At 58.4% G+C, this 23,223-nt stretch overlaps 2 protein-coding genes across 4 annotated transcripts; one reads left to right on the top strand and one right to left on the bottom strand.

Moving 5' to 3' along the window:
* Positions 1-4,122: 4,122 nt before the first annotated feature.
* CCDC78 (coiled-coil domain containing 78) lies at positions 4,123-18,904 on the top strand. Its single transcript, XM_041462219.1, is given in 17 exon segments — positions 4,123-4,155; positions 4,197-4,281; positions 4,284-4,525; positions 4,687-4,773; positions 4,979-5,158; positions 9,021-9,164; positions 9,245-9,295; positions 9,951-10,039; positions 10,715-10,793; positions 11,208-11,333; positions 12,070-12,281; positions 12,897-13,068; positions 13,990-14,033; positions 15,454-15,520; positions 16,845-16,945; positions 17,975-18,092; positions 18,737-18,904. Coding segments are annotated over 17 exon segments (1,998 nt in total).
* Positions 18,864-21,534, bottom strand: ANTKMT (adenine nucleotide translocase lysine methyltransferase). Of its 3 annotated transcripts, XM_041462178.1 has the most exons (5): positions 21,305-21,531; positions 21,131-21,235; positions 20,449-20,589; positions 19,904-19,954; positions 18,864-19,369 (listed from the first exon to the last, which is right to left on the bottom strand). In XM_041462178.1, exons 1-5 carry the CDS (start codon positions 21,500-21,502, stop codon positions 19,181-19,183), a joined length of 684 nt encoding a protein of 227 aa, XP_041318112.1. In that variant the 5' UTR covers positions 21,503-21,531; the 3' UTR covers positions 18,864-19,180. The 3 variants fall into 3 exon arrangements, with proteins under 3 accessions (XP_041318112.1, XP_041318113.1, XP_041318110.1); XM_041462179.1 differs by having other exon boundaries at positions 18,864-19,027; positions 21,131-21,534; XM_041462176.1 differs by having other exon boundaries at positions 21,131-21,532.
* Positions 21,535-23,223: the final 1,689 nt, after the last annotated feature.

Genomic DNA, 23,223 nt, shown 5'->3' with positions numbered 1-23,223 from the left:
ATTTTTAGATCTTGCCAAATATTGTCCCTGTCTGGAGGAGAGCATCTCATGTTGCCAGGGTAACCAGCGCTCCTGCTCCTTGTTCAGGACCAAAAATGTACCCATCGAGAGGGGAGGGGTGACACCAGCACCACAGGGCTTGTGCCATCTGCTGGGGACACCAGCAGGGACCCAGCCCCAGGACTGGCACTGTGCCTGATGCTCAACCACGTTCTGGTCACCCTGGTCCCTGCTACTGGAGGCAGCTGCTGGTGAAGGTCCCCATGGGCATCTCTGAGTGCCACCTGCTGCCCTGCCACGGCTGCAGAGCCTCGTGTGGGAGGCTGGGAACGGTGCCCGATGTTCTGGAGCTCCAGGGATGGCAATGACTGCCCTGGTGGCCCACGTGGCCACCGTGTCACCAGCACCAGCCTGGCCAGACTGGTTGGACTGGAGAGGTGAGGACATCCCCAGGACGTGACTCAGGGTGGTCAGGGCCATTGCTGGAGGCAAAGATGGGGAAATTCCCAGACTCTGAGGTGTGTGGGATAGAGGGGCCCTGGGAGCAGGGGTTTGGAGGTGCATGAAGGCAGGGAAGGGCAGGAGAGCAGCGGCTGTCAGAGTGGAACTGGAGAGAGCAGAGGGAAGGGAGGCACCACCGTGCCTAACCCATCCTGAGGGCAGTGCCAGGGCGGGCAGGGACAGGGGAGTGCTGCTCTCCATGTGCCATGGCAGCTCTCCAGACCTGGACAGGAGGGAGCAGCCTGGTGGGATGGGGTGGGAGGGGGCAGAGGGAGCTGAGCTTTCCTCCTGAGGGATGGGATGGGAGGGGGCAGAGGGAGCAGAGCTTTCCTCCTACCCGAGATCACAGCCCCACCCCATCCTCCAGCGGCTCCCTGCCTGCCCCATCCCAAATCTCCTCCCAACCCTGCAGGGAAGCGCCTGGAGGTGCCAGGGGGTGACAAATGGGATGTGGGGTGGCAGTGGGTGCTGGCAGCCTGTCGGACAATACCCTTTTCTGACCCAGGGATGGGGCTACTGAGAGGCGTTTCTTATCTCAAATTTTACATACAAACACATACCGTGTAAACCTTCTATCAAACCCTAAAAACCCTCTACAAATCCGTTTTCCACAGAACCCACAAACCAAACATCCCCTGGGCTGCATCACCAGAGGGTGCTCAGCAGGGCAGGGAGATGGTTCCCCCCTCAGCCCCCCCTGGAGCGCACACACACCCACCCCAGGATGGACCCCAGCACAGGGCAGACCTGGGTGGGCCAGAGCAGATCCAAAGGGGACCCTGGAGATGGTTGGGGGCTGGAAGAACCTTTCCTGTTCTTCCTGGGGTGGCTGAGAGGGGTTCTGCCGCTCCGTCCTCCTCTCCCTTCCCTAGGCTGGGAGAGCTGGGGCTGAACAGCCTGGAGAATTCCCTGTGGCAGCCTGAGGGCTTGGAAAAGTGACACAGAAAAGCTTTTCCTCAAGCCAGGAGAAACGGTGGCGGTTTAAACTGAGAGAGGGTGGATTTAGGTTGGGTATAAAGAGAAAACGTGCTGGGGGGAGGGGATCGGTGGGAGCCGAGTGCCCGGAGGATTCCCCATCCCTGGGGCAGCGAGGCTCGGGCACCAAAGGCATCCCGGCTGGCAGCGTGCTCCCCTGGCATCCCGGCTGGCAGCGTGCTCCCCTGGCATCCCGGCTGGCAGCGTGCGCCCCTGGCATCCCGGGAGGAATCCGGCAGGTCCGGGAGCGGACTCGGCCTCCCCTGGAAGCCAGATGGAGCCATCACTGCGCTGAGACCTTGCGGAGAGCCATCACTGCCGAGAGCTGCGGAGGGGCCGCTGCTCCCCTGCTCCGCTCGGGGTCCCCTGGGGGGCACAGGGCCGTGTGTGACCCTGGCAGGGCTGCAGGAGAGGTGACACCAAGCAGCGGGCTCGGTGCGGGGATGCCTCCCCCGGAGCTCCGTGGTTTTAGGAGCGGTTCCATCTCCTAAAGCCGCGCTCCCGGGGCTGGGTGAAACTCCTCAGGGCAGAGCCGGGATTTGGCTCTGGTGGGGTTGTGTGCTTTAGTCCGGAGCGGAGGTGGAGATTCAGTGACACCCCAAAATTTAATTTCTCAGCCCGAATCTGCTTTTTGTGGTGTTGCCCGACACAAAATTTGCGTTGTATTCCCAGCCCCTGGGAAAAGTGGTCACTGTCACTCCTGGCGCCGGTAGGGCACCTGGCACCCAGGTTATTTATTGCACAAATAACGCCGCGTGTGCATCTGTTAATTGCCGTTAATTAGAGCGGGCTCGCTGCGGCTCAGGGAGCAGCCATGTGATGGGTGGGGCTGATCCCCCTCAAATCAGGGTCTGGGGGGCCGGGACAGCATCCGGGGGCTGTGGGATGGGGGTGCCCACCCTTGGGGTGTCCATGTGGGGCTGAGACCCCCGGGGTGCCCTCGGAGAGCGGAGCTGCTGCTCGGCTCCCCCTGCTCGGCTCCGCCGTGGGCAGGGTGTGAGCGCTGGGTGTGAAGAGACTGTGAATTCTCATCAACACTTCCACTGCCTTAATAAAATTACTTCAGGTCTGTTAAGTTCTTTTGCAGAAAAACAAGCCGTAATTGCACGGTTTGCTGGCTTCTCCTTTCCCTGAGCCCCCCGAAGCGCTCAGCCCCTGGCTCTGGCCTCTGTGCCCCTTCACTGGGGGCTCTGGGACAGGTGAGCAGCTCTGCTTGTCATGGAGCTCTGTCAGGGTGGCCCCTCTCCCTCTCATCTGCTGGGCTCTGACAGATCCTGAGGAGTTATTCAGAGCTTTGGGCTTTTTTGAACATTATATTGTCAAAGCTTTTTTTCTGTGGGAGACAGATTCTTACCTAAACTCACCCACTCTCCAGAAATAGCAGCAATAATAAGCCTGAAATGAGGAGATTAAGAGCTGGAATTCATTTTAGAATCATGGAAGAGTTTGAGTTGGAAGGGCCCTCTAAAGGTCTCTCAGTCCACCTGATTTCACCCCTGTTCATGGTTTTCTTGGTTATCCACTCTGCCCTGCACTCCCTGTTACCCTCACTCTGACCCTGGAGATTCTCAAAACACTTTTGACTGTGGGATTTGTCCCATTCCAGCCTGGCAGGTCCCAGTTTGGAGCCAGCAGCAGCTCCAGACCAGCACAGCCCAGGTTTGGCACTGTCTGGGCTAATCCAGGCTTGTTTCAGTGTGTGCTTTGCTTTAAAACATATTTTTCCACACAGCAGCTCTGATGTGAAGGAATTAATTGGGAAAGGTCTTTGCTGCACCAGAACTCAGAGATCCTGGGACCTCTGGAGCAGCTCTTTGGCAGGGGAGGTACAAGGACTGCAGGGATCAAGAGGAAGTTTCCTGGAAGAAAATCAGATACTATGGGATGGGCTTGGAGCAGGTGGTTGGTTTAGTGGGTTAATTATTGGGTTAATCAGCCCTTGAAATCACGGAATGGTTGGGGTGGGAAGAGACCTTAAAATCCATCCAGTCCTACCCCCTGCCATAGGCAGGGACAACTCCCACTGTCCCAGGCTGCTCCAAGCCCCATCCAGCCTGGCCTTGGACACTGCCAGGGATCCAGGGGCAGCCACAGCTGCTCTGGGCACCCTGTGCCAGGGCCTGCCCACCCTCACAGGGAACAATTCCTTCCCAATATCCCATCTGTCCCTGCTCTTTATTCATTCTAAATTTCTCCTCTATTACTGTAAAATCTTCCCCCTTTTCCTATCACTGTCAGCCCATGTAAAAACTCCCTCTCCCTCTTTCCTGTCAGCCCCTAAAGCACTGGAATATCCCTGCACTGGAGGTGGAGGCCATCCCTGCAGCCAGGTTTGGGAATGGTCCATCCAGGGGCTGGTACCCCCTCCCTGCCTGCCCTGGGGGTGTTCCTGAGCTGCTTGTTCCAGTCTCTGCTCTGGGCTGAGCTGGGAGAACAGAATCCTCCTGGGAAGTGCCAGTGCTCTCCCTCTAGCAGCTCCCAGGGCTGTAAGGTCTGGAGCCACCTTAAAATCCAGGTGGAAGCCTCTGGTAACCAGAGTTGGTAGCAACAGTGCTGGACCTCCGGGGAGAGGTTCCTTGGAGATCCTTCCTGGGCTTCTCAGTCACTGCCTGCCCAGCCCTATGCAGAGCCCCTGCCTCTGAGCACATGGACCTTGGAATCATTGCAGAGAATGAGAGTGTGAGTATTCTGACAGAGCACCTTGCTGCCCAAAAATCCAGGTATGGAAGTCTGCAGCCCCTCCCCAGCTCGTAGAAGCAGCACTCTGCCAAGGGAATCCTAAGCACAGGGGAGAAATGGCTGCTGGAAAGGCTGGGATCTGTTCAGGCTCTGCAAAGCTGGATGTGCTGAGCTCTTCCAGCAGCAGGGTGGGCCAGGGGCAGGGGGAGAGGAGGGCCCTGGAGCTGCTCTGTGCCTCCAGGGGCAGCTGGAGGACAGGAACCAGGAGATGCACCAGCCTGGAGACCTGCGGGAGGAGATGGAGAAACTGCCTGGCTCCAGGACAGACTTCCCAACCAGGATGGTTCTCAGTGAAGAGGAAAAACTGAAGGTAAAACTTTGGGAGTTGGAGAAAACTGAGCTGTGATGGCCAGTAGATCCCCAGTGGGAAATCTGGGGGGAATTCCTCCTTCTGGGGCGGCTGTGTTGTGCTCAAACCTCACATTGGCCTCAGAATCCAACCACGGCCTTCACTGAGTTTGTCTCTCCCAGATTTCCAAAGACCTTGTGGATCTCCAGATCGAGACAAACAAAATGAAGGAGCGTTATGAGACCGAGAACTTCCAGCTGAAAACGACGGTACCTAATTTGGGAACTGCCAATTTCAGCCCTGCCAGTGCTTCCCCCAGCTCTGCAGCTCCTAACACACCCATCCTTACCCTGCTTGCCATCTCCTCCTGGCTTTTTAGGGAGCTGAATTCCCCCCAGCAGCCAGGCCCCGAGGAGCGGCCAGGAAATGCCCTCTGGTTTGGCTGTGCTGCTCTGACCCTGCTGCCCCGTGCAGATGCAGGCTCTGGAGAGGCGGCTGCAGGAGCTGGAGCAGGGCAGCGCCGGGCTCAGGGAGGAGCGGGATTCCCTGCGGGAGCGCCTGCACGCCCTGGAGAGCAGCCGGCAGGAGCTGGGGGAGGAGTTCATCATCCTGAAGAGCAATTACCTGGCCCTCGGCAGGGAGCTGGACAAGGAGGTGAGAGAGGCTGCAGGGCTCATCCCAGAGCTCGTGCCAGGGGTTATTCCACAGATCCAGCTCCACCTCACGATCCCTGCTGTGCAGGGGCCTTGCTTGGCTTTCATTTGTGCATCCCCACCACAGCTCAGCTCCAGGGAGGCTTCTCATGCAATTGTACAAATGTTCTTGTTGAGGGATCTCTTAAAGGTCACCAAGTCCACAAAAAACATCCAGTGCCACCCCTGCCATGGGCAGGGACACCTTCCACTGTCCCAGGCTGCTCCAAGCCCCATCCAGCCTGGCCTTGGGCACTGCCAGGGATCAGGAGGCAGCCACAGCTGCTCTTGGCACCCTGCCCACCCTGCCAAGGAACAATTCCTTCCCAATATCCCATCCATCCCTGCCCTCTGGCAGTGGGAAGCCATTCCCTGTGTCCTGTCCCTCCATGCCTTGTCCCCAGTCCCTCTCCAGCTCTCCTGGAGCCCCTTTAGACTCTGAGGTCTCCCTGAGCTGAACACCCCCGGCTCTGCCAGCCTGGCTCCAGAGCAGAGGGGCTCCAGCCCTTGGGGCATCTCCATGGGCTCCCCTGGACTGTCTCCAGCAGCTCCAGGTCCTGCTGCTGTTGGCCCCAGGGCTGGGGCAGCTCTGCAGGTGGGGTCTCACCTGAGGGGGCAGAGGGGCAGAATCCCCCCCTCCTGCTGCCCACGCTGGGGCTCAGCCCAGCCCAGGGGGCTCAGGGTCCCAGCACACACGGCCAGGACATGTCCAGCCTCTGAGCTGTGACAGGCACAGCCTGGCCGTGGGATTGTCTCCGGGGATTTGATGTAACACAGCTCCTTCCCACAGGGCCTGCAGACCTGCCCGGGCAGCGGGGACAGGCTGGGGACAGGGCTGGAGACAGAACTGGGGACAGAGTTGAGGACAGGGCTGGGGACAGGGCTGGGGACAGGGGACAGGGCAGTGCTGGCCCGCTGCTCCCCGGGCCCCCGCGGGCAGAGCCCTCCCGCTGCCCCGGCGGCCCCACGGCGCTGCCCGGAGGTCACGGCGGGGCTGCCCGGGGCCGGTCCCCCGGCGCTGCCAGCGCGCTTTGTTTCCCTTTTTTCTGCTTGGCTTGCGCAGCCCGCACGTGAACGGATTGGAGCCGCTCTCATTTCGGGCGGCGGGAAGGGGCCTGGCGGCTTTCAGGTCGATAAGTTCATAAAAACACCGAATTTAAGCGAGTTTCTGATGGTTCCTTAAGAGACAGACACCTTCCCGCTGACTGCTAGCTCAGCAATGATTAACCAGAGGCTTTTGGACCCAGATTTGTGTATTTCTTTGGCTACTTCAATAGCCCTTCCTCTGTCCCCTCCTCTCCCCCCTCCCGCTTCTCCTCCTTTTTGAATCGGATGCAATGACTGACACGCTCCTGCTCCCTCCCTCCCCCAGCAGATATTTGGTGCCTCAGCTCAGTGACCTGGTTTTCCATGCCGAGCTGTGCTGGGAAGATGTGCAGCAGGAATGCTGCTCTGGTTGGGTGTGCCCGGATGGGCTCTGGCAGAGCAGGGCAATGATCACCCGCGAGTTAGGGACCCTTGGGGACAGATCGTTTGTCTCCCAGAAGCTGAGAAATGGGAATTTCTCACAAGGAGGAGAACTCAGCTCTTGCAGGGGGTGATCCCACCCTGCGATCCCGCTGGAGCACGAGGCAGAGCCGCTCTGCTCCCGGTCGTGCCGGGCTCAGGGAGGAATAGCTCAGCCGTCAGCACTCTCAGCTGCTTCTTGTCCCCAAGGGGGTGCAATGTGTTTGTCAAAAGCTGGATTTTCAGGCAGCTGACATCTCTAAATGATGGGTTTAGCAGGCTAGAGGTAATAACACACAGTTTTCAGATGGATCCTGGGATGGTTCAGAGGGTGAAAGCACGTGGATTCAGTTCTGTGCCAGATAGCATCCTGAGGAACCACAGAGTCAAGGAATGCTTTGGGGTGGAAGGGACTTTAAAACCCATCCCATTCCACCCCCTGCCACGGGACCCCTTCCCCCAGGCCAGGTTGCTCCAAGAAGTGCTGAAGCGGGGCCAGAAGCCAGAGGTGAATTCCTTGGATGTCCTCCATATGCCGAGGAGTTTACCCCAGTTCCTTGGCTCCGACTCCCAAAAATCCCTGCCTGAAGCCAGCGAGGCTCCGGCTTGGCAGCCTGGGACTTGTCGCGACATGGGCCTCTTGCTCATTATGTTCCCAGTGCGGACTTTCCCAAAGGAAATGGGAAAAGCAGCCTGCGGTTCTGCCCCCTCCCCTTCCCGGCGCTCTTCTGGGGGAGACAATGAACCTTTTACACATTCCCAATTACAAGTGCTACTTGTGACCTTGCCAATATGTTGTCATGGCTGCTTGGCGCAGGAGCAGCTCGGCGAGCTCATTCACGGCCCCTTGTCCGGGAGCAGCCGGAGCCTCTGGATTGTGGCGGCTCCTTTGTCCGCGGGATCCGCGCCTGCCCCGGCCGCAGGAGCGGCCCTGCCCAGCCTTGGGAAGCGCCTCGCAGGAGATGCCAGGCAGGCACTCGGTGCCTGTTTTCTGACTCGCTGTAAATTCTTCCTTTTCAAGGCTCTGACCTTTCCTGGCTCTCCGTTTCCTTCTCCTTTTGTCCCCCGGGCTCGCGGCGGCTGCGGCGGCAGCCCCCGAGGGGACCCAAACGCGCTCTGGGTTCCACACCGGGGTTTTCCCTGGAGCCACGCCAGGCTCGGGAGCTCGGGAACGGCAGCGAAGCCCAACTCAAACCGGGGACTGCCCCTTTTTTTTTTGGCTAAACCGGTCCTTGTGACCCCTGCGATCAAATTGTCAGGGCTGACAGCTGCAGATGGATCGCTGCGGGTCGGGGAACAAGCGGAGCTGTCTCTGCGGAGCTGTCAGGTTTCACAGCTGTATATCTCACCTCTTTGTCAGCCTCCTTTCTCCTCGCTCTCCCCCAGCCCACCCCGTGCTATCTTTTGATAAGCTATTCTCTCCACGGATGACTCAGATGACCTCTGCCTCCCATCCTCCCGATTCACTGCCATGGTAACAATTACTCAAGCTTGTCCCCAGTCATAAACCCCACCAGAGCTTTGTTATCTACACAGAAATTCTCCTGGGAGACATGAATTCCCCCAGTGTTCCCTCCAGATCACCTGTAACCTCATTCAGATCCTCTTTATCTTTTGGAAATGTATCACTTCACAGCAGCAGCACTCTGAATGCTGCCTACACCGGGCTGTGGGCTGGCTGCTGCTGGGGGAGGCATCCCGACCCAGCTGGGAATGTGTCATCTGGAGAGAGGGATGAGGGATGGATGGATGATGGATGGATGATGGATGGATGATGGATGGATGGATGATGGATGGATGGATGGATGATGATAGATGGATGATTGATGGATGGATGGATGATGGATGGATGATGGATGGATGATGGATGGATAGATGATGGATGGATGGATGATGGATGGATGGATGAAGACTTGGCCCTTCTTACACTGTGGAGCCCAGCACTGCTCAAAGCTGTTCCATGGGGAAGGATGTTCCTGAAGTGTTGGGAAGCTGAACAGAGGGTGCAGGGTGGGGGCGAGGAGGGAGCTGGAGGCCTGCAGAGGTGGTGGCAGAGCTGTGCCAGGGCTGGCACTGAGGTCTGGATTTGGGTGTGAGATTGCAGAGGGATAACATTCCATGAGAATAACCTTGCTGCCTGGCAGTGCATTTAATGAGAAGCAGAAAATCACAGTATCTTTGGATATAAGAGACAGAACTAAAATTAAAACTTGATTTGAGGAGGGGGTGCCTGCCTGGAGCACACACCAGGAGCAGCAGGGATGTGCTGACCAGAGGGGGGGTTTCAGAAGTTCTTTCCTTCTTGTTTGACCTTGCAGGTGATGAGGAACGAGGAGCTGACCCAGGAGCTGCTCAGCCTGGCCAAAGAGAGCAGCCTCCCCCCTGGCTTGGCTCATCAATCCTCCCCAGGGCTGGGAAGAGGGAGAGCAGCAGGACAGCCCCGCTCTGCTCGGAGGGGGAAGGTGAGGGACTGTCTGCCCTTCCACCAGCCCCTTGGAGAGCAGGGATCTACCAGGCCCCTTCTTCTCTCTCCCCAAACTAGCCCAAGGATGCAGCTGCCTCTGAACACGAGCAGCAGGAGCTGGAAAGAAACGTGAGTGTGAGGGGCTGTGCTGCAGGATCCTTGGGAAGCAGAGGGGGATTGATTCCAACTGCGGCTGGCACCTCCTGCTGCTAACTTGAGTTTTGTGGATCAGCTGATGCCTTGATTCATTTTAAATCCTTTTTTTAAACCCTGCAGTTGCAAAATGAGACAAGAATAACTCCAGATGTGCAGGCAGAGCTGAGGAGGGCAGAGGTGATTCCCTGGGTCCATGCCCTGGCAGGGGGAGCACAGAGAGGAGCTTAGAAGCCAAGAAGTGCAAAGGAGAATTTTTTCCCTTCTTTCTCACACTTGAGAAATCTGGGGGTGATGAAGCACCCAAAACTGAGAGCACAGAGATGGTCCCTGCCTCCTCCCCATCTGCAGCCCTTGCAGAACCAGCCTGGGCTCCGCCACCAGCTCCTGCTGGGAATCTCAACGTGAGCGTTTCCCTCGGGAGAGCGACACATGTGTCCCTCCACGTGCCCTGGCTGTGCATCAGACACCGTTCCTGCCTGCTGCAGGGCACCAGCCCCTCCCAGTCAAAGCAGTCCTTCCCCCAGCACGGCACTGCTCAGCTGGACAAGTGCTCAGCTCGAGGTTCTCCTCACTTTGTCCTCTCTTCACTCAGCCTTCTGCCTCATCTTCCTCTTCGTTTGTCCTTCAGTTGCTTGGAAACCAGGATCACATAAAAGTGGAGCTGGAAAAACTGAAGAAAACATATGATGAGCAGCAGCAGAAGCTGGAGGAGCGATTGTGAGTGGCCAGGTGTTTGTGGGACTGGATTTGACCCATGGGAGCAGGAGGGGAGGCAATCTGCATTTGGGGGTACAGGGAAGGAATGAGGCCTGGAAGGAAAACCTGACGTTTTTAAGGCTCTTCAGAGCTGTCAGATGGAAGTTGGTGATGTTCAGGGACGCCCTGAAAATCCACTGTCTGTGACACACAGCAAACGTGTGACATCCCAGAGATTAATCCAGCCCAGCCCTTACCCACAGAATGGGTTTTCCATCACCTTGGAATGGGGTTAATGTCCCAGGAAAGGCTGCCCCAGCAGGAATGCTACAGGACTCAACCCTCTGAACTGTGGAGGATGTTCATCTTTGGTGGGGAGAGATTTTCTGGCAAATGTATGTTTTTTTTACACACATTTGGATGCTGGCAGCTGCTGCTAGGAGATTTCTGTCATTCCAAAGTGATTTTCGTCCCAAAGCTGCCTGTGTTGGACCTATGGAGAATGACAGAATGTCAGAATGGGTTGGGCTGGAAGGGACCCTAAAGCCCATCTCCTTCCACCCCTTGCCATGGACAGGGACACCTTCCACTATCCCAGGTTGTTCCAAGCCCGTCCAGCCTGGCCTCGGACACTTCCAGGGATGGAGAAGGAGTTTGGGCCATTCAAATAAACCCAGTTTCCCACTGTGTGTCCAGGCTGGCGCTGGGGAAGGAGCTGCAGGAGGCGAAGGGAGCGATGGGGGCCGGCCGGCAGGGGCAGGCGGAGCGACCAGCGGTGAGCAGGGGCTGCCACCCACCCCTCCTGAGCTGCCAGGGCTGGGGTGCCTTCATCCCAGGTGCTCCGACACCTCTCCCTCTGCAGGGAGCTTGTCACACCAAGGCTGTCCCTGTGCAGTTTCCTCCTGCACGTGGTGGAAGTGCTGCTTGCAAAGCTGGTGGGAGGAATTTTGCTCACTGGTTTGCAGAAAGAGTTGGTGGAATCACCGGGGTGGGGGGTGGGAAATGACAGAAAGTAGCAGGGGAATAGGGATTATAAACATTTCCAGTGGGTTTGTCTGAAAATCCAGGATCTTCCCAGCTCTAGTGAAGCCAAAGGTCTGGAAATGAAGACCCTCAGCTCTGAGGAAGTGTCTCACTCCCGATCCCTGGCCGGAGGAGCAGGCCAGCAGGATTTCTGTTTGCTGTGCAGGTGCTGCTCACGTCCCAGGGCCAGCTCCAGGAGGTGGAGGCGGAGAACTCCCGGCTGCAGCTGCAGCTGAAGGAGCTGAACGAGGAATATCGCTCCCGGCTGGCGCAGCACATCAGGGACCTGGCAGTGGGTACCCCCAGCCCGGGGCCCTCCTGGCCCGGGAGGTGCCACAGAGCCATGGAATATCCTCAGTGGGAAGGGATCCACAAAGATCATGGATCCAGCCCCTGTCCCTGCCCAGACCCCCCAACAATCCCACCCTGGGCATCCCTGAGATCATTGTCCAAGCACTCCTGGAGCTCTGGCAGCCTCTGGCTGTGCCCATTCCCTGGGGAGCCTGGGCAGTGCCCAGCACCCTCTGGGGGAAAAACCTTTCCCAGAATCCAGCCTGACCCTGCCCTGGCACAGCTCCAGCTGTTTCCTCAGGCATCTCCATATTGACACCCTCCTCTTCTTGGCTGCTGCCAATAAATTAGAGTAAATACATAAAGAAAGGGTTTTTTAATCCCTGTAATCTGACCAAGAAAAATTCCAGCAGCAGTTCACTGATAATTTTGCTTGGCCATACAGGAAATCTGGTTGGGGAGCTGCCATAGAACCATGGAATGGGTTGGAAGGGCCTTTAAAGATCATCCAGTGCCACCCCCTGCCATGGCAGGGATACCTTCCACTAGAGCATGTGATTCCAGGCCCTGTCCAACCTGGCCTTGGACACTGCCAGGGACCCAGGGGCAGCCACAGCTGCTCTGGGCACCCTGTGCCAGGGCCTGCCCACCCTGCCAGGGAGCAATCCCTTCCCCATATCCCCTCTAACCCAGTGGGAAGCCGTTCCCCCTGGATTTCCCTCTCTGTGCATTTACAGAACTACATGGACAGCAAACCCAGCAGTGTGACAGGACACAGCAAAGCCCCAGCTGGCCACGTTGCCATGAAGAGCTTTGTGGACAGGATGCTCAGGGACATCCGGGCTTCCTACAAGTGCCGGGAAGAGCAGCTGGCTCGGGCAGCCCGGGGCTACAAGAAACGCCTGCAGGACTTGGCCAAGAAGCACGAGAACCTGCTGATTGCCTATGGGTAAACCTCAGCCACCTCCTCCTTAGGGCCAGGTGGAAAAACCCCCCAGCAGCCATGCCCTGCCCTAGGAGGAGGTGAGCAGGGCTCCCAGGTGGAGCAGAGGATCTGGAGTGCACATTTATCTCCCTGCTCCTGGCAATCCAGCATCAAGCTGCCTCCAGCTGCACATCAGGGTGCTCTGGACCCCATGGAGCTGCTTTGCACATATGTTCCTCCCACTTAAAATGCAGGGTGAGAGATTGATCCCACGGTGGATGGTGTGGAAATGCAGAGGTACCACAAATAGCTCCACCTCCCAGCCCGTCCCTGCAGCGCTCTCAGCTCTCTCGGCAGCTTGGGCTGTGGGAAGCAGCAGAAATACTCGTGGTAGAAAAGCCACAAATAGCTCTAGGACAAGCTCCCTTCAGAAACTTTCCCACTTTTCCTTTGCAGGTGGCCAGAACCAGCAGGTCCCAGTGAGCGACCTGCTCCGTGGTGAGAGCTCTGCTCCGTGAGCAGAGCTGCTCCGTGGTGTCAGCCTTTGCAGGTGGCCAGAACCAGCAGGTCCCAGTGAGTGACCTGCCCCATGGTGTCACCCAGAAGGGCGGGCAGGGACTGACCCTGTGCTGCTTTCAGGCTGCAGCGGGAGCAGATCCGGTCCCTGGGCAGCAGTGCCGTGGACTGTGGCCCTGCCGAGCTCCACTTGTCCATCCCAGAGCCTGAGCTGCTGACAAACAGCTCCCGGGAGCTGAACCTGCTGCGGGAGCAAAAGGCAAAGCTGGAGGTGCAGCTGCAGGAGCTGCAGCAGGTAGGGAGGGGAGGGAGCTGGGCCTTGCTGGGAAGAGTTCCATGAGCTCCTTCCTTAAGGCATTTGTAGGATTGGTTGGGTTGGAAAAGCCCTCTCAGTTCATTGAGTCCAACCATTCCCCCAGCACTGCCAAAGCCACCACTGAGCCGTGTCCCCAAGTGCCACATCCATGTTTTCCCTGAGGGTTTGCTGTGCCTGGGGTACAGGCAGGGGACACAACAGTCATCCCCATGTGACAGAATCATGGAATCCCAGAATGGTTTGGGTTGGAAGGGGCCTTAAAGCTCATCTTGTTCCACCCCTGCCATGGCCAGGGACACCTTCCACTGTACCAGGTGGGTCCAAGCCCTGTCCAACCTGGACACTGCCAGGGATGGGGAAATGTCCTCCCACTAGGCAAATGTGGGTCTTTATTTAGAAATTCAGAGGATGGGAGATGTGAAACCTTCAGATTGTACAACCCATGGTTTCCTTGCCATGGCACTGGTGGCTGTGGGAGTGCTGGGATAGCTTGTGCCACTTCCAAGGGGCCTTACAGAAAAGAGGGAAAATGTATTTTTACATGTGCAGACAGTAACAGGACAAAGGGAATGGATTTAAGCTAAAAGAGGAGACATTTAGGTTGGATGTAAGAAAATAATTCCTTCCTGTGAGGGTGGGCAGGCCCTGGCACAGGGTGCCCAGAGCAGCTGGGGCTGCCCCTGGATCCCTGGCAGTGTCCAAGGCCAGGCTGGATGGGGCTGGGAGCAGCCTGGGACAGTGGGAGTTGTCCCTGCCATGGCAGGGGGTGGGGTGGGATGGGATCATCCTTAAAGCCCCTTCCAGCCTAACCCATTCCATGGCAAGATTTCTCTGAGTGGCAGGATCTGGGATTGCAATGGGTTCATGTTTACAGGAATTCTGTTCTTCCTTTGCCTCCAGAAAAGCCTGAAAGGAGCCTCTGCCTTCCCAGTGCCTCCGGAGCAGTAAGTGCTCTTTCTTTCTTGGGATATCTGCCATTCCAAATTCCCATGGATGTCTGGATTGAGGGATCTTTTTTTGCCTGGCTGGAGGCAGCAATAGGCAGGGAAAGGGAGCTGCTGGGCCTGCTCTGGGAAGAGGAGGCAGCTGTCCCCTCTTCCTGCAGGAAGAGACTTGGTCACTGGGCCTTGATCCAAGAAAGCTCTTAAGCACATATTTGATTTAATCATGTTTTTAGCCCCACTGACCTCTTTAAAAGCTGAAGTTAAGCACATGCCCAATGCTTTGGTGGATCACAACGTGAGAGAGGCCCGTGAGACACCACCCATTTGGGATGGTCTCATTTTTCCTTCTTCCCAGCACAGGAGTTTGTCTGGAACCCTTGGGTGGCACTGTGCTGACACCTCCCTGGCTTCCCAACTGTCCTGGGTTGACTCCCTGAACCAGGACACTAACAAACCCTGAAACTGCTAAATTTTGATGGGTCTCTTCCCCCGGCTCCATTATCCTGCTAAAACTCAACCAGCTGTAGCTGTGGAGGGGTGGAACAAAGCACAGGAGAAACCTGAGCTGGGGCTTTTCAGCTCTCTAAAAGACGTGGTCACCTAGAAAACATGTCAGATATTCCATTAGCTGGATGCCAGCACTGAGGAGAGGGTGAGTGCCAGAGCCCCTGGGCTCTGGAGGGGTGTCTCAGGCACAAGCCTGAGCCTCAACCAGCCTCTGCCACGTGTTCCACACTGAAAATAGCCGTGGTCCGTGAGTAAATGCAGCAATTTGGGCAGACACCACAGGAGCAGGGCATGCAAAGTCCACAACCTGAATTTCAGTGATGCATCTCATCATTTGGGGTTTTTTTAACTGCCACGAGAGCCCAGACGCTCCAGGTTCTGCTGGGTTAAGCCGTGTGCTTTACCTGGCTCCTCCAGCCGCAGAGGAGCCGTGGTGCTCCGGCAGCTCCCGCTGCCTTTGCCAGGGAACGGGCTGGGCTGGGAGGCACCCAGAGCCCAGCTCTGGCTCTCCCTGGGGGTAACCAGCTAAACTACATAAAGAGGAAGGAGGAATGTCATTCAGTTATTACTCTTTACCAGAAAGTTTTATTTTGGGTAAGGCTTTCTTATATGTAGAAGGAAAACATTCCAGGCTTCTGGAAAGAGACAAGTTGGAAAGTGGAAGTAGATGACATGACAGCAGAGCTCTGAGGGATGCTCAGGATGGTCAGCAAACCTTGGCTTTGACCTGTGTAACACATGTTCCATAGCCACAGGCCAAGCTGCGTGCCCTGAGGGGGTTTGGGCACTGGGAGAGGAAAGGTTCTGGTTCTGGGGATCGTGGTGGGATGGGCACCGGCTCTGTGGAGCTGTGTGATCTGGCAGGGCTGGGTTTGGTGTCTGGGCACCATCCACAGGAGCTCCTCTGTCACAGGCAGCTGGATGAGGAGGGCTGGGCAGAGGTCAGGAGGAAGCTCCGGGAATTCACTCTCAACACCCAGGTAAAGCTCTGGAGCAGCCCACTGGAGGCCAGGCTGATCTCTCACCCACAGCAGAGATGTGCTGCCTCAGCCCCTGCCCTGGGGCTGCTCCAGCCTGGAGGGGGGAACTTCCATGGAGTCACGGAACGTCCTGACTGGGAAAAACCCCCAGGGATCATCCAGCCCAGCTCCTGGCCCTGCACAGACACCCAACAATCCCACCCTGGGCATCCCTGAGATCATTGTCCAAACCCTCCTGGAGCCCTGGCAGCCTCGGGGCTGTGCCCATTCCCTGGGGATCACTCTCCATGGAGCCTTGCTGCGGCTTTGGCCTCAGCCCTCCAAGCAATGCTGGCAGGTCCCAGCTGCTGGTGTCTCCAGGCTTTGCTGTCCCTGCTGCTAAAGCAAGGAGAGCAGCCCCTGGTCACTCCTGCCCACGTTTCAGAAAAACATTTTGGCATCTCTGGAATAAACTGGGGCTGGTTGCTGCCCTGTGCTGGCACTGCTGGGACACCTCCAGTCCTGGGGGCAGTTTTGGGCCACTCAAGAAAGGAAGGACACGGAGGGGCTTGAGGGGGTCCAGGGAAGGGAACAGAGCTGGGGAAGGGGCTGGAGCACCAGGAGAGGCTGAGGCAGCTGGAAAGGGGCTCAGCCTGGAGAAAAGGAGGCTCAGGGGGGACCTTGTGGCTCTGCACAACTCCTGACAGGAGGGGACAGCCAGGGGGTCGGGCTGTGCTCCCAGGGAACAGGGACAGGAGGAGAGGAAACGGCCTCAGGCTGTGCCAGGGGAGGTTTAGGTTGGATATTGGGAAAATTCCTTCATGGAAAAGGTGGTCAGGCATTGGCACAGCTGCCCAGGGCAGTGACAGGGTCACCACCCCTGAAGGGATTTATAGGACACATGGATGTGGCACTTGGGGACATGGGTCAGTGGTGGCCTTGGTAGTGCCAGGTTAACACCTGGATTCTAGTGGGCTTTTCCAACCGACACAATTCCACAATTCTGTGATTCTATTCAGCCTGGTTCTAGTTTAGGCTGAATCTGAATCAGCTTCCCAGCCTGGTTCCTGCTGGCTGCAGGGATATTCCCTTCCATGTCCTGCCTGTCCCTGTCCACAGCAACCTGAGGGAGTTCTCCACCATTCCCTGGGGATGTAAAGCTCCACACCTGCATGGGGCCTACCTCTGTGGCCAAAAGAAGGGAGATGTTGTGGCAGAGAGGCTGGAGTGGTGGGGAAGTGGTCAGAAGGTCGGACTCACGCAGCAGAGAGGGGCTGAGCAGCATCACTCCCATGGCACGGATCTCTTTTTTTCCACATTTTCTCCATGTTCTGTGCCCCTGCAGGAGCACCTGGAGCAGCAGAGAAGCCAGCTGCTGGCTCGGGCTGTGGTGGCAGAGGAGCAGGTGTCAGAGCTGCAGGGGTACATCGACCAGCACCTTGCCAGGTGACAGGGGATCCCTCTCCAGGCTTGGTGCCAGCGCTGTCCCCGTGCCCACTGCCAGCCCTGCCACAGCCTGCCAGCACAGCCCGTGTCCCACTGCTCCTCCAGCTGTGCAGGCAGCTGCCACCACCCCTTGTGCCACAGGGCAGCAGGACAGACACACCTCACACAGCACACATGTCCTTCCCTGCATGCTCATCCCTCCTTGGGAGGAATCACAGTCACAGATTGGGTTGGAAGTGACACAAATGTTCACCCAGTGCCCCTGCCATGGCAGGGACACCTCCCACTGTCCCAGGCTGCTCCAAGCCCTGCCCAGCCTGGCCTTGGGCACTGCCAGGGATCCAGGGGCAGCCACAGCTGCTCTGGGCACCCTGTGCCAGGGCCTGCCCACCCTGCCAGGGAACAATTCCTTCCCAGTATCCCATCCATCCCTGCCCTCTGCCAATCCAAAGCCATTCCCCATGCCCTGTCACCTTATGCCATTGTCCAAAGTCCTCCTCCCACTCTCTTGGAGCCCCTTTAAGCACTGGAAGGTGCTCTAAGGTTTCCCTGCAACCTTCACAGGAACCTAAAACCTAAAGCCTAATCTAAAACCTTTAGAGTTCTTTTGTTCACAGGTTCTAACCTAAGTCCTCCCAGCTGCCCCTGATCTGTGTTCCCCTCTCCCTGGCTCATCCTGCTCTGGAGCAGGGAGAACAGCAGGGAAGGGAGAGGACAAGCAGGGGAGGTGTGGCAGGGCATGATCCCCCTGCTCCTGCTGTGCCTCCCCGGCTGTGGGCTGGCTCAGGCTGTGCCCTCACCCGGCACAGCCCATGAACGCCCGTTCTTTGGGAAAGGCCATGGGATCTGCATGCCAGGCTCAGCTCCTGGCATGGCTCATTGCCTGGGGACCACGAGTGGTGACAGTGGCACTGCCACTGCTCATTGTGAGGGGTGACAGTGGCACTGCCACACTGCTCGTTGTGAGGGGTGACAGTGGCACTGCCACACTGCTCGTTGTGAGGGGTGACAGTGGCACTGCCGCTGCAGGTACAAGCAGGAGATCCTGCGGCTGAGGAACGCTGAGGGCAGCGAGGTGCCCCCAGTGCCCCGTGCCAGCCACGAGCCAGAGCAGCCGCAGCCTTGGGAATGCCCCACTGCAAGGGAGGTCTGTGCTTCACGGAGTGCCAGGCAAGGATCCCTCTCAGGCTGGGAGGTGGGAACAGCGGGAGAAACCACGTGGGTGTTTCTGCTCTTAAATTCACAGGAGTAAAACGAGACCAGACAACGGCGTCTGGTCTGTGCCCGCCAGGCTGCAGGAATTCTGCTCTTCCCTGAGCACCCCTCAGACACGGGGCAGGGATCCCAGGCAGCTCTTCACTGCTGGGCTGCAGGGACAGGTTCCTGCTCCTGCTGGAACATTTTTTCCTGGATGAGACCTGGACCTGGACCAAAGGCTGCTCCTGCCTCGCTCCCCTCACCCCTGAGACAGAGCCAAGGCTGGCTCAGACCAGGATTTGTTCTGGGCTTGGACAAAGGGATGAGCTGCTCCTTTACTGGGAGGGTGGTGAAAGGATGTCCACAGCAGCTGTGGCTGCCCCTGGATCCCTGGCAGTGCCCAAGGCCAGGTTGGACAGAGCTTGGAGCAACCTGGGACAGTGGAAGGTGTCCTTGCCCATGGCAGGGGGTGGAATGAGGAGCTTCAAGGTCCCTTCCAACCCAACCAATTCCATGATTCTGTGACTCTGTGGCAGGAAAACCCCATTTTCCTCTGTGTTTGAGTGGAAAATGGAATATTACATTGACAAGCAGGGCCAAACTGATCCTGCACAGAGGTGAGCTGGAAAAGATGGCAGAGCAAAGCCCAACTCCAGGAGCAGCAGCTGCTCCAACTCCAGGACCATCCAGCAGCTCAAAGACAAAGCAAAAACCTCAGAGGAATAATCAACCAAAACTTTATTTTTAAAGTTCTTAATTTAAAACTTAAATTGAAATAAAGCAGCAATCATCCAAAAAGAGGCACTGGAGCGTCATCCCTTCAATCCTGCGTTAACCCCAGGATTTCCAGGTCTGATTTTTCTCCTCCCTTGCTTTGCTCACACTCTGGAAAAATGAAGATCTGCCACCCTGCAAGTCCCCAGGGCAAATGCTGGCCAAGCACTTCTGTCCTGAGCTGAGCCAAGGGCTGGAGTGGCTCTGACCCTTAATGCCAGGCTTAAGGAGGCTGCTGTTAAACCGGGTTTAACGAGGCTGGGGTCAGACCCGGCTTTCCTGGGCGCTGCCCTGCACTTCCCGCCGCACATCCTTGATGTCATAGGCCCAGACCTGGTCCAGGCCCTGGCCCAGGGTGCTGCTGGGGCTCCAGGAGGGGAAGGGGTAGCGTCCTGCCACCACCCGCGCCTCGTCGGGCAGTTCTGCCAGGAGCTTGCTGGCCAAGGGAGGCTTCTGGGGAGAGACACAGCCAGGGACAGGCAGCCTTAGGACACAGTTACACTGTGGCAGTGCCACCAGGGACCGTGGGGCAGCTTCTGGGACATCGACCCTTCAAAGCAGAGGGCTGGTACTGGCCCTGGGTAAGGCTGGGACTTGGAGCAAGCGGTGAGCAACAGGACAAGAGGAACGGCCTCAAGTGGCATCAGGGGAGGCTCGGGTTGGATACTGGGAAAATTTCTTCATGGAAAGGGTGGTCAGGCACTGGCACAGCTGCTGAGGGCAGTGGTGGGGTCACCATCCCTGCCGGGCTTTAACATGGATGTGGCACTTGGGGACATGGCTCAGTGCTGGGGGAATGGCAGGACTCCATCCCAGAGGGATTTTCCAACCTCCATGATTCCATAAATATAAATGCTGTGTAGCACCAAACCACTCAGCCACAGGGATGTCCACCTGGCCTTATCCCATCCCAGATCCCCTCTGTTTCACAAGACAAGCCCCCTCGAGCTGGCCCAGAAGAACTCGGGGTGTGAGGGGCTGACTCACCACGCTGGGGGCCAGGAACACGATCACGTTGTGGCAGTCAGAGAGATTCACCTGAAAACAGAAGGGAAAGGGGAATAACGAGCAGCAGGCAGAGCAGGAACAACTGTTTGAGTGTCCAAACCTTGTGGGTGATCTTTGGAACCTTGCAGGGAGCAAAGATGCCACAAAAGATGTGGGATGGGGAAGTGTGGGTGTGAAAGCAGCATGTCTTGGGAAACACCTGCCCCCAGCACCATCCCAGACCAACATTCCCTGATGGATTCTCTCTGCTCAGGCTGCAAATACCTCATGTCAGCCTGAGAAGCTCATCTCTGCAAGTGAGCCTGTCAGCAGCATCCAGACCTCTCCTCAGAGCTGCTCCAAGCAGCAGAACTGGCCACGGGCTGCCCCAGCTGGCATTCCCTGGAAAGCAGGATGGATTTCCACCTCCCAGGAGCAGTGTGGGATGGGGAAGGAGCAAGCAGCCATCAGCAAATCCATCCTGGAGAGGCAAACAGAGCTCTGACCCTGCCCTGAGCATATCCAGACCCTCGGGATGCTGTTACCTTCCACAGATCCTTCTTCAGGAAGGAGATCTTCCCGTGGTACCCAGCCTTCCAGGCACGGTAGTTGGCCAGGCACAGCAGCCAGGGGTTGAGCTCATAGCCCAGGGCTGGCCTCAGCCCCTGCTTGTAAGCCTCGAGCACCTGGAGGGGGAGACAGGGAGGGCTGAAAGCCAAAGCACCCCAGTGCTGAGCCTGGGGCAGGATTTGGGTGGGCAGGGGCTGCTGCCCAGCTCCACTCACCCCATCCTGCTGGCTCCCAGGCAGGGTGAGCTCGGAGCTCAGCACCACCCACTCCCTCATTCCCACCCTGCTCCCTGCATGTGTCTTTTAGAGCTGCCAGAGATCACCTATGGCCATCTAGAACCACCCTGGACCACCTAGGGCTGCCTAGAACCACCTGGGGCTGTTTAGAGCCACCTAGGACCATGCTGGGTCACCTAGGACCACCAAGGACAGTCTGGGACAATCGAGGACAGCCTAGGGACACCTAGAGACACCCAGGACAATCTAGAACCACCTACAGCTGTCTAAGACCACTGAGGACCCTCTGGGTCCACCGGGGATGGTCCTGGACCGCAGCCAGGACCTCCCAGACACAGAGCCATAAGCCAGGCAGCAGCCGGGTGGGGGTCTCCCCTCCACCCTCGCCCCCCCGGACACCCCAAACCCCCCGGAGCCTTACGAGCCGTCCATCTCCGGATCCCAGATCCACGGTCTTGCCGGCGCGGCCCCGCAGCAGTGCCAGGGTGTTGGCCACCTGCCGGGGGCTGGAGGGCTGGTAGGGCACCTGGGGGGCACAGCGGGTCACGGGGGCCGCGCAGCGGGGCCGGGGGCAGGGCTCGGGGGGCCGCGGTACCTGCAGGCGCAGCGGGACGCGGCGGAAGCCGGGCATCAGCAGCACGGCCCAGGTGGCCCACACGGCCGCCCCGCTGGCCACGGCCAGCGCCAGCAGCCCCCGGCCGCCCAGCGCGCCCCCGGGCCGGGCCCAGCTCGGCTCGCCCGGCTCGCCCGGCTCCCAGCCCGGCTCCAGGGCCAGATCCCAGCCCGGCTCCATGGCCGCCGGAAGGGGAGGGGAGCACGGCCGCGATCCTTCCGCCGGGAGCGGCCCCGCGACACCGGGGACACGGGGAGGGCACGGCAGGGTCATGGGTCCGGGACACCGGGGACACGGGGAGGGCACGGCAGGGACACGGCTCCGGGACACCGGGAACACCGCCCGGGGGATCCGCGCTGCCCCCGCCCCGGGGCTGCAGGAGTGGCACAGCTCGGCGTGGTTGTGTGAAAACAGCTGTGTGTGTGTGTGTGTCTGTGTGTGTGTCTGTGTCTGTGTCTGTGTGTGTTTGTGTGTGTCTGTGCAGGCTGTGCACGGCTGTCGTGTGCAGGGGTCTGCTGCTCTGTGCTGTGCACGATGGGCTGTGTGTGCTGGGGAGCAGCTGTGTGTGTTGTGCACGGTTTGTGTGGGGCTGTGAGTGGCTGCACTCTGTGTCTGTGCATGGTTTGTGTGGGGCTGTGAGTGGCTGCAGCTCTGTGCACTCTGTGTCTGTGCACAGTTTGTGTGGGGCTGTGCAGGGCTGCAGCTCTGTGCGGCTGTGTGTGACCGAGCACGGTTGTGTGCAGCAGTGAATCGTGGTCCAGCTGTGCACAGCCAGGTACAGCTGTGCACGGCTGTGTCTGTAATGTGACACACAGGTCTGTGTGTTTGTGCACTGCTGCACAGCTCTGTGAGGCTGTGCAGGGCTGTGCACACCTGGCTGAAGGGTTCTGATGGCTGCACGTGGCCGTGCACAGCTGTGCACAGAGGAACATGGCTGTGTGAAGCTGTGGGTGTTGTGCAGGTCTGTGAGTGGTTGTGTGTGTGCTTGTGCACGGGTTTATACAGCTGAGCACGGTCCTGCAGGGCTGTTGCCGCTGTCCTGGTGAGCAGGGTGAGCAGGGTTGTGTGCAGTGGTGCCCAGCTGTGCACAACTGCCTCTGCACGGCTGTGTGTGCATTGCCATGTGCAGCTGTGCCCAGCTGTGTGCAGTTGTGCACGGTCCTGCACGGGTGTTGACACTCCTAGTGGGCTGTGCATGGATTTGTGTGTGCTTACTGCTTTTGTGCACAGTCCTGTGTGAGATTGTTGAGGGCTGTGCACAACCATGTGAGGTTGGTGAGGGTTGTTTGGGGCTGTGCACACCCGTGTGGGGCTGTAGGGGCTGTGCACACCCGTGTGGAGCTGTAGGGGGCTGTAGGGGCTGTGCACACCCGTGTGGGGCTGTAGGGGCTGCAGGGGCTGTGTAGAGGCTGTGCACACCCGTGTGGGGCTGTAGGGGGCTGTAGGGGGTTGTAGAGGCTGTGCACACCCGTGTGGGGCTGTAGGGGCTGTGCACACCCGTGTGGAGCTGTAGGGGGCTGTAGGGGCTGTGCACACCCGTGTGGGGCTGTAGGGGCTGTTGGGGGCTGTAGGGGCTGTGCACACCCGTGTGGGGCTGTAGGGGTTGTTGGGGGCTGTAGGGGCTCTGCTGCCTCAGCCCGCGGCTTTCCTGCTGCGAGGCAGCAGCGATTGTGGGAAAATTCCAGGCGTTGGCGTGGGGGGGGACAGCCAGGCCCCGCAGCCCCTGCCCACCCCCAATTAGTGACCCCCCCCAAGCAGCCCAAACGCGGGAACAACACCCGTTCAGAAGGCACAAAGGGCCGCAGCCCCCTGCCAGGACGGCCACATGTCACCGGGGATGCCACTGCTGTCACCTCCCCCCGCTCTCTCCTCAGCCTGTGGGTCAGCATTCGTGGGGTTTG

Source organism: Pyrgilauda ruficollis, unplaced genomic scaffold, assembly GCF_017590135.1.
Source record: "Pyrgilauda ruficollis isolate IOZ18807 unplaced genomic scaffold, ASM1759013v1 scaffold16, whole genome shotgun sequence".
Lineage (NCBI taxonomy): Eukaryota > Metazoa > Chordata > Aves > Passeriformes > Passeridae > Pyrgilauda > Pyrgilauda ruficollis.
Note: the sequence above shows the minus strand (reverse complement) of the source record. Positions and strands in the feature narration are given on the sequence as shown.